We start from the raw sequence: 16,709 nt of genomic DNA on the forward strand, positions 1-16,709 counted from the left end.
GTTTTCATACTGCCTTTTCCCTGGCCGCGACAAGATGTGGTTGACCGTGGCTCTGATAGCTAGTGGTATTCTCCTGGTGAAATGCGACAAAGTCACAATCAGGCCGGTGAGTCATCTTATCATGACAGTGTTGACTAATAATTCTGTGAAAACAGAATATATAATTTTTAAATTGTATGAGGAACATCCCACCTTAATGGTGGAGTCGGCTGAAAAATTTGCAAGTAGCTATGACGGTGTCTGGTATGATTGAGATTGTGAGGATGGGGGCTATTGTTTCAAGTTTCAGTATTGTTGTTCTACTACAGCTGTAAAGAATTACAAATGAAGACATTTCCTTTTTTCTGAAATTAGTCGAGTTGTATTTGTTTAAGGAGAGTCTTGCAACCGTCTGTTTTCATGAAGCAGACAATGTCTTTCAGTATAAAGGTTCGAAAGGACATTGTCTTGGTAGAATAATACACATTTGGTGAGTTTTCCACACTTCATAGTCTTACCAGTTGCCTTGGCACATAAGCCGAACACTGGTCATTAATTGTCTGAACTTACTTTTGTCAGATAGTAATCCAAAGGTATTCCTCTGGACTCCTCTGAAATCCCTCAAAACCGAAGCCAATTTACAGGCCAAATCAACAGACTTTCCCGTCTGTAGATGTTTGCACTGCATTAACTAAACCGTGGTCAGGGTGAACCCAGGACCTCAGCATAATCGGCTGGGTTCAATTCAGTTCACATCTGGAGTGTTTCAAATCCAGAATGAGATTCCTTGGACCCGAGCGTTCTCGATCATGTGCCATGCCCATTTGATTCCCCAGAATCTTACTAACACTATCAAGAAGGATTCAGAAGTCCACGGGTATATATGTGGCAAGTGATGTCGTCTATCATCCTCAATAGCATCAAGCATTTTATCAAAACTATTCCATAATGGTGGCAGCTGAAGATCTTCCAGATCTTGGATCGGCTTTGAGACTTTCTATGTCCACACAATCCAACAAAAAGTGGCTGTCAGGTGTAGGCCTGGGAAACAGAACACATTGAAGGGGATTTTCTCCTTACAAAAAATGAGTGTGTATAATGAGAGTGTCGAGTACGACACCTTCGGATCACCACTTCCTCTTGACAATTTAGACCAGTAAGGGCATTGTACCCTATCAAAGGTTCTATGGCATGAAGCTTATCAAATACTTGATTGTTCCATCCACACTGTTTTGACGTATTGCCAAACAACACATTTTAGGTCAGTGTATGGAAAAGTACGGATTGCCATTGACTTCTCAAGAACTGATTTAGCTGCGGGATCCGTCTTCGAATTTCCCCTATTCTTGACTGAGCAGCCTACTATCAGAATTTCAATGTAAGCCACAGACAGATTCAAATGCCATTTCAAAATTTCAACCAAAACCATTGTCTGCAGGCAGGATAAACTATCTGAAATTATGATGAATCTGCTTTCCCAGGAACGTTTAATAAGTTCCAAAGATAATAACATAGCTCTAGCATCTGCCGGAAAGATGGGACTTCCATCGGTTAATCGTTGTGATAAAGTATCATTATGAGTAACAGCTGCAGCTAACGCTTTTTCTCCATTCTTTGATTCATTGGTGTCTACTCTTGTATGATTGACACTTTGATGTTTAATTTTCAGAAAGGCTTGTTGATATGACAAGAGGTTTGTTTCAGCCTTTTTCAATTTGTAATTAACATCAGGTTGTATTGATTGCCAAGGGGGCAATTCAGGAAGTTGAAATCAACAATTGTAGAAAATGACCCTTTTCCCAAATATAGTTAAGTTTATATATAACACAGACCTAAAAGACAAGATTCTGGAAGATGCTTCAATAACGGATAATGGACGCCATATGACCTAGACGGTGGTGTATCATGAGCCTTCATCAAAGCCTCACGTAATTTGTTCAACTACAATGATCAGTGTAATCTTCAGAATTAGCAGAGTGAACATTTTGAAGTTTTTTTTCCTGCTAGTTTTGAAATGTTTGGAATGTGGGAGTTGGCAGAGGATGAATTTGCACTACTTCTTCATGCCAACTCATTAGCAATGTCGTTTCTAGATGTTTAAGTATTATTCTTTTGTGTTGGAGATGGTGAATACTGTTTGTGGATCATTATAGTTTTAGTCGTCTGATCATATTCCATACTGTATTTATTTTTGAAACAAGCCTTTTCCAATTGTTTCGCTTTGTTTTTTAATAGTTCGGGTCAGTTGTTAATAAATATTCTTTCCGATTTTTTCCTAGCATGTCTAGCCTTTCTACAGTCATTTGCTATACCATAGGTTATGTACACGTGAATTTGTCTTGGTTTCAGGGACAGATTTCACAGAGATATCAAGTAATCCCTCTAAAAGGGATTTCATTGGATTTGTTTCATTAAATCAGAAGTTGTGTTAGCCTTACCCAAAGTACCCTTATCATGCATGTTAAATTTCCATTCAGAAGAAGGTGAGTTAGCAAAGGCGGTAACAGTTTCGAGAACAGAGGGAAAACGGTCACTACCACATAAGTAAGCGTACGTGTGCCTGACCATGAGAATTCAATCAAGAGAGAAGGATTTGACATAGATAACTTTTATGGCAGAGCATGTACCTGTAGCTGGATGTAGATATTTATCTCCGCCATCGTTAAACAAACACAGATTGTGCTACTGAAGCAGGCCCTCCAGTACTTTACCTTTATCATTGGGACTTGCTGTGGCCCACAGTCGATTGAGACCATTAAAGTTCCCAACAAGCAAAAAAGGCTTTGGTAGCTGGTCAACTGGATGAAGTCCTTGACGTGGAGAGCTGCAGAAGGAGGGGTTGTATAATGAACATAAAGTAATGGCAACATGGAGAGTTAAACACATTCCCACCGCTTGAAGATTCGAATTAAAAGAAATGGAACAGTGTAGTGTGCCTTGTCTAAAACAAATCCCTGAGCCACCAGATATGTCTTTATAGCTTTAGCACAGAAAGTATACATGTTATACTGGCGCACGGTCAGGTTATCATTTTCTTGCAAATATGTTTCTTGTAAGCTGTTGGTATAGGATTATATGAACGTGCTTGGCTTTTAACTTCATGAAGGTTTGAACTTAAACCTCGACAATTTCTCTGAATTAATGAGTTTGTATAACTCAATTAAGGAGGTGTAACTTGTGATAGCGCTCTCCCTTTCGTTTGTGATAAGTTACCACTGGTATCCATACTTCCATATCCCCATCCTCAGGCGACTCATAGTTATTGTATAGTTGCGCATGATCCTTGAGTGACACTCTTTCAGTTTGATGCTTCTTTTTGGGAATTACAACATTGTTCGTTGTGTTTTTTGCATTGTTTCCGAAGATGTGGATGTTATCGCAGTTGATTTTGGCGATGTAGCTTGGTTTTCAATGTCAGAAGCTTGCATTTGTGTGTCGCAAAATTGTTCCTGACAAATCAGTCTGATACTGTATTGACGTTGTTTGAACACTTTTAATGGTTTTTGCTACAGAAGCATAAGAATGCGTTTGCCGAAACAACTGATCATGATTGTTTCGGTGTATCTGCAAATGTTCTCATTTGATATTTTGAGACTTAGTACTTATATTCCCCACAGTCAGTCGAAGATAACACATAAGAGCATTTTAATGACTGAGTGCATGTGTCACCATTATGGTCAACTCTGCATTCTGCGTATGTCCGAATTTCTGACATTTGAAACAGCTTGTAGGTTGAGGGATATAAAGGTCCACAGGCATGGAGAAACAACCAACCTTGTTAGGTAAACCTGTTCTGTCAAAGGTCAGCAGATAAGTGTTGGATAGAAACACAACGTCATCTTTGCGATATGTGAATCGTTTGACTTCGATTACCCCTTGACTGTATGATTTCATCAGCTAAACTGTGATCACGGTCTCGGTTTAAGTCTTTGTTGAAATTAAGGGTCTTGTGCGAACAGTTTACGGGGATATAAGTCATGAAATTGAGGCTTGTGACTTTCTATCAGAAGAGCTCTTGTTTGTAGTTAGAATTTTTTTTTTTTTTGGCATCGTTTAATTCACACAAGCGTTACCTTCAACGGTTTTCTCCATAAAAAATGCTGAATACGAAGCTAAAGAGCCTTCACCCTTAGCTTCCATGACTAGGAACTGAGACCTCCGCCAGCGGAATCCCGTCCTCCACCGAAATAGGGACGCATCCCACGGCACAAATTGCTTGTCTGGTACGACCAGTAATGGAGCGCTCTGGACACATTCTACTCCGGCGGAAAGCTATTATCCAACACTCAACATGAGGAGGTTGCTCGTCACGAGTGCCTCTAGATCAGTTAGAATCAACACGTATTTACTCAGTTTGGAAACGGGACTCCACCTTGTCCAATTTGTTTATTGTTATATGAAACACCCGAGTCCCAAATACTTAAACATTATAAATATCAATAATGACTAAGGATTCTCTCAGGCTGAAAATGGAGCATTGTGCCCTGAGATTGACACAATATCCGGATGGATAACTCTTGGAGGTTGCTCTTTCAGAACATTTTAAGAAGTGCTAAGGTGTGTCCTTGAGAATACTAAACCTGTATTCAGTATGTATAATGCACCCAACATCTCATTATACATTCAAATTGTATTATGGTTGAAATGTCCTCTCACTTCATAATTGAAATGATTTCATTGGATTTATCAATAACGATAACATCAGGATTGATAGGTTGGTAGCGTCTGCGACTCTATACGACAAATGTATAATTGTCTTTTCCTATGACACGTCCTTCAAATTCTGGATGAACTTCAGAATCAAGAAGACGGTGATTCAAAGATGGAGCCCATGTATCACGTGACAGATGATTGTGCCTATTCTGGGCATCCCCTGACAAGGTGTTGGACAGCCTCTTTATATCCAAACATCATCTACAGTTCATACAGACTGATCAACACATTGGCGGTTTCGAGTAGGTATTGGCTGTTCCACATTTCAGGTCGACTTCATACAAGCAAAGAACTCCGCAGAGTTGCTGTTCCACACTCTGCACACAGACTCGATTCATTGCTCATTCAGATATGTTTATTGTAAAAACTCAGTGCCAATATAATATGGCATTTAGACTGGTTGACACGCATTTCGTCCAGTCAAGAACCATCAACACATTCAACATTGATGTTACGTCAGCATCTGAGAAAACAGAGGAATCCCTACTTTTCATCTTGAGCCTTGAAACGCTTCACAAGATCATCAAATAAATATATGTTTACAAAAATGCATGATAAAATTGTGTTAGGAAAGGCCTCTTATATGTTGTGTTGTTTAGATCAATACAGATAATAGTCAATGCCAACTAACCATTTTTCATTCACAGTAATGTGTTACGGTCCAGAGAGAAAGATAGATCACACAACTCTCTATGAACATTTACTTCTGACAGACTAACTATATATCTTGCAAGAGATATGCTCTTCAAAACAATGTTTTGACGGTTTTCAAGAAGGTCGATGAATTACAATTAATTTTGGCAATCATCTTGCATCACACAGTTGTTAGTGTTTGTTTCTTGCCGGTCTATTTTTAAATGAAAATTGTACACATGCAAATTTCATGTCATACACCAATAATCTTTCAAGAGCAATTACTGTACAAACAACTATGATCATAAGAAAGTGCAAGTGGTGATGCACTCTCAAAACATTCATTATTATCCTATGAACATTGATTGACTCCGATATATCTCCCAGTGTTTTTAATTGTAAATTAAAACTGAAGTTCCACTACTTATACAATAATAGCACACAGCTACAAGTGAAAACAATCAAAAGGTCTTAATTCTGGATGAGATCATTTACCATGTCCCAGCAAGATCCCCTGAATATCAGCACAGCACACAAGTCAGCTGGAAGAAAACTGAAGCAAAATATACTGAATTCCCATTAAGCTGACATGACTTGACATAATCAACTTAAGTTCCATTCACGACATGGCCCGTCCCTTCTCGACCACTCACATCAAATTAAGGACGAGTTCCATTATGTATTTGCAAGTAAAGCCCCGACAGGTGAACGGTACTCTTTCCACAGTGAGTATTATCATAAATAATAACATTGATAGACTTCTAAAGTGCCTGGTATCCATCGCTATGTGATCACTGGCGCTATGACAAAGTTAAAACAAAGTCCAAACCAAATGACTTAACATGTCAAAATACTTATTGAGCTTAATAAGATACATGTCCTAATATTGCCACAACGTTTAAACCATTCGCATGCCTACTTGTAATTTATATATATTAATGCGTAAAACTCCTGTACACCTATTGGTGGTTCCTTCGAGTAATGTAGGGGTATCACAGCATCCCTATGCTCTTCAGCTTACCACGGCTCCACACAGATAATGGGAAGTTATGTCATTGTCATTGGTCAACAGGATTAGTGACAATCGCTTATAATCCACACTTATTTAGCACAATACGTGTAGAAAGGATCAACATACCCAAAATGAAAGTACTGGGTATGTTTGATATTCCCTGAATGGCAAGTAAACACGTGTATTATATCTACGTCTATAACTCTCATTGGTTTTAGGGCAGCTAATGATGGAAAATGGCAATACTCATTATCTTTCTGTATCCCAGGTACCGCTGTCGGATCTAAAGGAGGCCACCCCTCCGAAGATGGAGCCTCACTTCATGTTGAACGGTGTTGACGATTCCTTCATAAACCAGGTAAGATCACATACACAGAAAATATAAGAGGTGCTTCTTCCAAGAAAAACACGACGAAGCCGTTCCTATATTCACCCGAAATCAATGCTTAAAGCTGAATCCATTGTACAATTCAAATTTGCACAGAGCAGTGTTTCACAAAATAAATTAATTAAAAGTAAGTAGTGATGATATCGGCTGTTGGCGAACAGATGAAGCTTATCTTATCCCAGCGGTGAAACACCTCGCAAACACACGCAAAGGCAAGTCGGAAACGTACAGTGGACCAGGGATTTCTTACAACTTTGAGACGATTTTGGTTGCTCTTGTTCCTCTTCTCGAACTTATGGTATTCAGCGAAAGTGGCACTGGTATAATGTTTTCAAACATATCTCATTAACTATTTTGGATGGTTTGAACATAAAGGTTTGCTAGTTAAAGAACCGTTTAGATCCATCTCTGAGGCAAGACAATCGTCCCAAAACACACACACACACACACAGACACACAAAGGAGACTATTGCTTGAACTGTCCCTAGCCCAGCTTGTATTAACTTTGTGTTTTGTGTTTGTGTCACTGTGCAACTTTTCAGAGAGGATGCTGATCGGAATTTGAAACTCTTAGTTCTTTAAGCGTGTTGACTGGAGTTGACGCAATCAATTCCATGTAAGCTGTTGTTGCTCTTTAAAACCCAATCCAGAAACTTCATACGTGTTTCATTCATAGAATCAACAATGTAATCTTATTAGCTGAGATAAGAATTCATAAAATGGAGACCACTGACCAATCCTTGCCACTGCATCTACTTCATTCTTTCACTAAAATTACTTTTATTTCCTACCCGTGAAGAGCTCACCTCTTTTGTAGCATATTACAAGTACGCCTTCATTAAACAGTGCTAAAGGACACAATGTGCAAACCGGACTATTTGTTAAAGCGGCTGGTCATTCAAGTGGTAAAATTAAACTGTTCTCAGGTACGTCTAGACAGTTCACACGCAGATATCAGATCAAGATCGGGACTACTTTTGTCACAAAACAACAAAAGCATAATCGGCATAAGCATTTCAAAAGGGTATTGCAGACTTTGACTTCAACATGTCACGTACATATAGAAGTTTCTTCTTTGGGATGTCTGTGGAAGTTACTACTATAAAAGAAAATGATTTTGGAATCGGTATCTTATCTCTTCTTATGATCGAACTGGGAGAAAATGGCGTACTTTATTGCCAGTGTGCACCCTGTGAGAACATTCTGAAGTCCGATCATTAGCTGCGAATGTTATGGCTTTACGCAGTCCTTACAGCAACGATGGATGTAGCTTTGAGTTCAGGAATGTTCACAGTTTACGTCAAGGCTTAAAACATTTCCCTCGTCATACCTCGTTAAATATTGTGTTTTATACTCGCGCTACATAACAAATACTGCTACGAACACCATTATTGATTAACGTTTTATGAAAACCTATGCCGTGTTCTGTCACGTGTAATAATTAATATTCAAGGACGTTTAGGATAAACTATGCCGCGACATCTGATCATGATTGATCTGTCGCTTCAGATACAAATATCAAAATTAACTTTATATAATTTACATGGAAGCATAAGTAACTGAGTGTTTGGTCCTGTTTCTTTTTTGTTTATTCAAACAAAGCAGCACTCAGCAAAATTCCAAGAAAATATTGACGACCTGAAAATACTCGAGAATCGACCAGAGAAACCAGTGACTGGCATAATACTAATATAGTAACAAAACACCTTTCTAAATTTAAATAATTGTTCCTTTGAGAAACACAAGGAACAGTGGTTGAATTAATTAACTGCATCGCACACCATTTTCTCACTGATACCCAAATTATTGCTCGTATCATATTTTACACAAAACATGTGGAATGAACAGACCAGTAGCTGTTTGGGGCGAGACAGTGAAACTACCAAACATCCCCAACATAGTAAAGTGTTCGGTAAAGTTGGAGGACATGTTTCTTTCGAATCCATCTCTGTGTAGTATTTCTTGTGACAAAAATACCACATCCTGTCTTTTTATCATAACGGGTTATGAATTCCAGTCTAACTTTAGAACTAAAACATACTACACAAAAGCACGTGAAGACCTATCATTTCAAACATGTATGGCATTGATTGTACTCTTTGTGGATCGATTTATGTTGGACACAAAAGAAACACGAGTCAGCCAGCATAGATCGGGCATCAATAAAAAAAATTACTGTTAACAAACATTTTAATTCTGAAAATAACTCAATCATGTGCATGAAAAACATGTACATGACATGTGGAGAACATTTCCAAATTTGACGAATCACTGACAAAAATGGTGTCCGATGCAACTGCCTATTTTGACCTGTGCCACACGTCCCCGATTTGTTTCAGGTGAACAATTGACTAGCCTTCGCATGTGTTTATGACGGATGCCACTGGTGTGAGCAGGAAACGCTTACCTTTTCACGAAGGTCTGCTATCGTTCACGTTCACGATATAGTCGGAATTGTCCAGTCGACTCAGCTTTTAGCAAAGATTTCTAGACGTGGATGATTTATGTGGAGAGGCTTTTGTCGGTTTTATGTATGTAACATATTGGTGGATTGAAATGTAAACCTCTGAAAGCGATTGCACAATTAGGATACGTCTGTCGATTAACCTTTCCACACATTGTGAACGAATGATAAATATATGATCTCACAGTCTTGTTTCGCGGGTTAAAATTGGTCTTCAGTAACCCATGCTTGTTGTAAGAGGCGACTAACGGGATCGGGGTGGTCAGGCTTGGTTGACACATATCATCGTATCCCAATTGCGTTGATCGATGTTCATGCTGTTGATCACTGGATTGTCTGGTCCATTATTTACAAACCGCCGCCATATAGCTAACTCACTCACTCACTCACTCAATCACTCACTCAGTCTTTTTTCCAAAGCCAATGGTATGTCTGGACGAGGGACAATGACAATGTTTTGCGACCTTCCGGAAAAGAAAATGTTGCTTGTTTACACATATGTACGCGATTCAATATTCTCCCGTCAGTGTCTTTATTGCAAGCTGTTGGTAGTTTTAACGCCATTCAATCATAATACTGCTTGTCTGGGCAGGACTATTGACGGGGAACACCTGGTGTTTCTAAAGTATACATCTCTGATGCGGTCTTTGGTTAGCTGTAGCAGAATCAATGATAACATTTTAACACATATGGACATGTAAGGTCAATAATTACATAGTGGTCGTCAGACCTTTGAAGGCAGACCTATAGACAGTGGCATTGAAATGTATTATGTCATATGCTACAAAGACGTAAAAAGGGGCAATACAGAGTAAAGCGTTAACACAAGAGAATAAGCAGGAGAAAAAATGTCTCGTTTATCTCAAGAACAGATTCCTTTGGGCCTGAACACATTTTCGTTGACAATGATCTGAGTAGATATAACAAGTAATCAGTTATCACATAAGGTTTGATAATTGCCGTACTTAGTAACACTATGCATTGGGTTCTTGAAGCTATGTGGAGGGAAGGGAGTGTTTTGGATAAAGTAACTGCATCGTTACTGAAACGTCGTATTATCAAAATAATAAATAATGGATATGGATTCAACTATAAAACAGTTTACTCGATTATCACACACTGTTCATTGATGATTAAAGATAAAATAGTGGTGAAAATTTATATAAACGGACCTGAAAATGTGTAATGACAGCCAATGTTCGCGACAAGAGTCCTGTCTGACCTCTAGCACACCTTCTCACACAATTTGCACAAGTGTTTGTTTGGGTCTAAAATTATTATCCGCTCCAATATCATGAAATGGAATAGACTTTATGCAATGAAAAATAGACCAGTCAATGCAGTTGCCTACTCCGACAAGCAATGCTTACTCGACTATGTGGATATACTGACTGACTGACTGACTGACTGACTGACTTAGTTTGGTTTTACGCCGCTTTAAGCAATATTCCAGCAACATAACGGCGGGGGACACCATAAATGGGCTTCACACATTGTACCCATGTGGGGATTCGAACCCGGGTTTTCGACATGACGAGCCAACGCTTTAACCACTAGACTACCCCACCGTTCCCCGTTAGCACAAATTGATTATTGAGGACGATCCCATGTGTACAAAATGCTATTAGTTCATACCGTGATTCGTTTTTCTGGAAATGTGACGGAGACTGCCTCCCCTTTGATTTCAATGTGCCTTTAGTTTATGGCGATTAGACAGATAAAACATCGTTAGCACCATAATTCACTCACGCACTCAGGGTGCGCCGGAGACCTGACAAGTCAATAATGGCCATAACTCACTCACTCACACTCTAGACTCTTGCCTAAGCTGCTTGCTATTGGCTACTGTCGTCCTGGCGACTACCCTATTCTCTGATTGGACACCTATCTCCCACGGGTGAAGCTCTTTTAACAACGTTCAGATGTTTGAACGTAAGCACAATGGATATTACTATTTAAGAAGCAACAGTGGCTGATGCCTTGGATATAAAGAGGTGAAATGCTGTAATAGTGAAACGCAGGGGTACTGAACTATAGGATGCTTCCGTAGTTAAGTGCAGCAGGGATATAGTTCCTCTAAACAGCATTTGGGACAGATACACATAAAGGCAAGGATTTATGGATGTTAACTTCTTTATATTGAGGAACCTGACGAAGGAGTAAGAATATACTCCGAAACATGTTGATATATTCTGTACAGAAAGCACTTTGCTGTTTATACTTACATTTAGAGGTGAGATCAGGTGAGACGAGATGAAACGGGCTTAAGGTCGCGTTTAGGATTCGTTCACTTATAAAGTGACATGCGTACACGTGTGTGCGTGTGGTTGGTTGTAGTGGTCCGTGCTCCCATGGTGTTCAGTGTAGGCTGGCCGTATATGGTGGGGCAAATTAACATAGTCACAGCCAATCTTTCTTTTACCCCCTTAATGCCGAGCACCAGGAAAAGTAACAAGAAGTACCATTTTTACCATTTTACCATTCGAAGCTGAACGAAAAAAGTTCAGTTACAGGTGCAGTGCAACAGTTTGTTGCTGTCCTGCAACTGATGTCATGACTCCAACATCCGACAAAAGACAAACAACAGTATAATGAACTTATTATTATTTCTTTTTTTCAGATAGACGATCTGCACAAAGGCCATAGTGAAATTGAAGCTAAAATGGAACGAGACGTATGTAGATGTAATTTGTAATTTCCCTTGATCTATGTGACTGTTTTAAGATTGTACGTATTCAGCGACTTAAATGTTTTTAACATTCCATTTATAAACTTGCCTTGGTACAGTTTAGTCGACTGCAGCGTTCACCAACATTTTCGAAGAGCTGGTCTGACACCTTTAACCCCGTTCTGTAACACCCTAACTCGTAAACATCGGTTACCAAGTCAACCTTGCTTATATTGATCAAAGAGGCATCTAAAATCAGTTCTTTTAATCTGAAGATGGTTGTTTGCATAACCGTGAACACTTATTGCAAGACGTTCAATTGAAATTAGACATGGCTTCGTTATTACTGACTGTTTGCGATGTTTGCTATCCGGTGATTGCATCTAATGGAAAAGACAATGTCCTATGATCCGTCCACATCTCTCACAGAGAAGTATTATATTCATATGAATTAGATTTGCTTATTGGTACCTATATTTCATATGTTTAAAAGTGTGTAGTGGATGAATGTAGTTTTAGGCCGCTCTCCGCAATATTCCTGCAATATCGAACCTCCAATCGGACGTCATCCCTTGTTGCCGTGTGGGGGAATCGAACCCGTGTCTTCGGCGTGAAGAGCGAACACTGTAACCTCCAGGCTACCCTACCACGCACATAATATAAACTAGCGTCCAAAAGAAACGCCACCAAAATAAAAATTATCATAAATTGTCAAAATAATTGCCAATCTGCTGAAAAACGGCTGAAAACACATCCCTCGAACACAACCTGTCTATTCCCAGTGAACAAGTGCACGAGATTTTGATGATTGGTGAGTTAAATGAATTCGCACAGAAAAAATGGAAATTGTACACAAAGTTACTCGTATGACATGAGGGTATAAAACCGGACTAGATTTGTTCTCTCTCATCATGTGACACGATTGAAAGCAGCCAACACGCTTCGATTGACCAAAGAACAGAGGGAAAGAGCAATTGGTATGCTTCAGATGGGCGCAACACAGGATAATGGGATGCTGCAAGTCCAACATCGCCAGACTTGTCACAGGTCACAGACTGGCAGTACTGCTGACAGACCCAGGAGTGGCAGACCCAAGGTCACGACCCCACAGGAAGATCGATATTTACGGGTGCTTCATCTGAGAAACCGCTACCTCACTGTGACGTCATCAAGCGCCAATAGCCTTGGACATGCAGTCCGTAGCAAGACGCCGCCGTCAGCATGGTATTCGTGCCTCTCGACCTTTCAAGGGCATGGCGTTAACGCTCCGACACCGACGTGCGAGATTGAGGTGGGCCAGGACCGTAATGCAGTGGCAGCAGCAAAACTGGCGAAGAGTGCTCTTCAGCTCTTCAAATCTGATGGTCGTGTTCGAATCTACCGACGTCGGGGCGAACGGACGGCACCTGCTTGCATTCAAGAAGTGGAGCATTACGGCGGTGGAAGCGTTATGGTCTGGGGCGAAATTTGTGGGGACCAGAAGACAATTCTCGTCATCATCAACGGTAATCTCACCGCAAGTCGTTACATCGACGAGATTTTACGGCCTGTGATGCTGCCTTACCTGCAACGTCACCCAGGGCTCTGTTTCAACCTGACAACGCCAAACCTCACACAGCTCGGATCACTAGTGACTTCCTCAACACTAACAACGTCAACCTGCTACAGTGGCCAGTGAGATCACCCGATCTGTCTCCAATCGAACACCTCTGGGACCAACTGGGGCAACGTATTCGGAAACGTCAACAGCCGCCATTGACTAGGGACGCTTTGGCAGTTGCCCTGCAAGAGGAATGGCGCCGAATCCCTAATGATGATGTCAGAAGGTTCACATACTTAGTTCGACGCAGCGTTAGAGCCTGCATCACTGCTAGGGGTGGCCACACACGATACTGAATCATCTGTGTTGTTCAGGACAGTTTAAAGACGAATCAGCATTGGCGATCGAATACTGGACACTGCACCCCTGTGTCACCCATGTGCCTTGAGAACACGAATTGTTTCGTTTTTCTAACTAAAAAGTTTCGAGAACTGTTGCTGACTGATTGTGTTTTACAATACAACACTTCTTGTTACCAACATTTGCTTTTGTTGTGTTTTACTGAAGAAAACTGTTTGGTGGCGTTTCTTTTGGACGCTAGTTATAAAGATAACGTTAATCAATGTAGATCATTTAAAAAGACATTTTCTTCCACTACACATTGACATGATTAAGAAAGTTTAACAAAAGTAATTTAAATATATATAAATACTAACACCATCATAACATATTATGTTTTTAGGAATTAAACGAGTTCCTGGTACTTTATAAACATCGGGAAAAACAACGGACGAGCTATGAAAGGAACAAACCACGTCAAAAAGTTGACCAGACCAAGAGGACAAAACGCTCAGCTAGTCTTGAAGTTCCCCATGGCCATACTCGTCGCAAGAGATTCTTTGGTACATGGATGCTGTGGGAAAAAGGGATTGTGCCTTATTCATGGGGCAACACAAGTATGTATCCTGTAATTCAATAACATCTCCCTTGTTCATTTAAAAAACCTGGCTAGCTATTCTCGAAACGTTCGTAGCCCTACGAATTTCTTAAGTCCATTTGGCTACGATCAAAGTTAGGAATTCTTAGGGCTACGAAGGTTTCAAGAATAAGGTCACTGGAAGCAAAAGAAACGGTACCTCTCAGTTGACTGTATCTTATATACATATGAGCAATAATTGTAGATTTCATTGGTCTGATGAAAGGCTATGTTCTACTCGTTACCGACAACCGTTGTCGTGTACAATGAGACATCCCAACTAATACTTTCACGTTGTTACAACGTTATTCTGTAGACTCCCATATACGTTGTTACACCGTTATTCTGTAGACTCCCATATACGTTGTTACAACGTTATTCTGTAGACTCCCATATACGTTGTTACAACGTTATTCTGTAGACTCCCATATACGTTGTCACAACGTTATTCTGTAGACTCCCATATACGTTGTCACAACGTTGTTTCATGACGTTACCAATCTACAACCATAACGTTGCGAAAACGTTGTGTGTTACCCGTGATATCGCAATCAAACATCTTTGGTGCTATCGTGAACGCCAAATTAGAGGTAGAGATCATCCGTTTCAAAATCTGTAGGAATTTACACGGGTACCATGGCAGATGATTCCTGTGCCGAGTTCGATACTTGATTGTGTATAACGATGAGGTGGAGGAGATTGTCAGATGTTGTTCGTGCGAAGGGTGGCTACACAATATACTGATATGGTCGTTAGTGGTGATACATGCAACCACAAATATAATTATTTGAGAACTGTATGACAATCAGATTGGTAGTGCAGTTATGATATGATGTATATTGTTTCCATGTGCACTATTGCTGACGTTCATCATTATGTGTACACATCGTCCTCTCAGACTACAAGAAAATTTCAATTTCAGTTTTCGTTTTGGGGAGATTATTTTTCTTTCTGTTTTAATTAGACTAACATATGTTACAGTTACCATTTTCAAAGCAATAATCAACAAAGTGTAGTATTTTCGTATTTATTTATAAGAGCGAGCCGTGACTGATTGATGCTCATGTCCGTGTCTGTATGAGGACATGAAATCACTTTCAGAAGTGGTGAACCCGAACCGCTTTGTACAGCCCCTATCTTTGAGTTTACCACCCCTGTGTACATCCCCTAACTTTGAGTTCACCACCCCTGTGTACAGCCCCTATCTTTGAGTTTACCACCCCTGTGTACATCCCCTAACTTTGAGTTCACCACTCCTGTGTACAGCCCCTAACTTTCAGTCCAACACCTCTGTGTACAGCCCCTATCTTTGAGTTTACCACCCCTGTGTACAGCCCCTAACTTTGAGTCCAACACCTCTGTGTACAGCCCCTAACTTTGAGTCCACCACCCCTGTGTACAGCCCCTAACTTTGAGTTCACCACCTCTGTGTACAGCCCCTAACTTTGAGTTCACCTGCTCTGTGTACAACCCCTAACTTTGAGTTCACCACCTCGGTGTACAGCCCCTAACTTTGAGTTCACCACCTCGGTGTACAGCCCCTAACTTTGAGTCCACCACCTCTGTGTTCAGCCCCTAACTTTGAGTTCACCACCTCTGTGTTCAGTCCCTACCTTTGAGTTCACCACCTCTGTGTACAGCCCCTATACTTGAGTTCACCACATCTATGTACAGTCCCTACACTTGGGTTCATCATCCCTGTGTACAGCCCTTATACTTCAGTTCACCACCTCTGTGTACAGCCCTTATACTTCAGTTCACCACCTCTGTGTACATCCCCTTTTCTTGAGTTCACCACCTCTGTGTGCAGCCCCTATACTTGAGTTTCCCACCCCTGTGTACAGCCCCTATACTTCAGTACATCACTCCTGTTTACAGCCCTTATACTAGAGTTCACCACCCCTGTGTACAGCCCTTACACTCGAGTTCATCATGTCTGTGTACAGCCCATATACTAGAGTTCACCACCTCTGTGTACAGCCCTTATACTAGAGTTCACCACCTTTGTGTAAAGCCCTTATACTAGAGGTCACCACCCCTGTGTACAGCCCTTACACTTGAGTTCATCATGTCTGTGTACAGCCCTTATACTTGAGTTCACCACCTCTGTGTAAAGCCCTTATACTAGAGTTCACCACCCCTGTGTACAACCCTTACACTTGAGTTCATCATGTCTGTGTACAACCCTTATACTAGAGTTCACCACCTTTGTGTAAAGCCCTTATACTTGAGTTCACTACCTCTGTGTACAGCCCTTATACTAGAGTTCACCACCTCTGTGTACAGTCCCTATACTTGAGTTCACCACCTCTGTGTACAGTCCCTATACTTGAGTT

The 16,709-nt window shown here is 40.5% G+C and overlaps 1 protein-coding gene across 1 annotated transcript in view; it reads left to right on the forward strand.

Moving 5' to 3' along the window:
- LOC124266475 overlaps positions 1 to 16,709 on the forward strand; it is a 67,578-nt gene continuing 50,869 nt past the window's right edge. Inside the window, exons 1-4 of the mRNA XM_046701265.1 lie at positions 1 to 106; positions 6,606 to 6,695; positions 11,810 to 11,863; positions 14,140 to 14,353. Coding sequence (XP_046557221.1) covers positions 35 to 106; positions 6,606 to 6,695; positions 11,810 to 11,863; positions 14,140 to 14,353 — 430 coding nt within the window. The 5' untranslated portion in view covers positions 1 to 34. The remainder of the gene's footprint in view (positions 107 to 6,605; positions 6,696 to 11,809; positions 11,864 to 14,139; positions 14,354 to 16,709) is intronic.

The sequence above is a fragment of the Haliotis rubra genome, unplaced genomic scaffold (genome assembly GCF_003918875.1).
Source record: "Haliotis rubra isolate DU_JTF1 unplaced genomic scaffold, ASM391887v1 Scf126, whole genome shotgun sequence".
In the NCBI taxonomy this organism is placed as follows: domain Eukaryota; kingdom Metazoa; phylum Mollusca; class Gastropoda; order Lepetellida; family Haliotidae; genus Haliotis; species Haliotis rubra.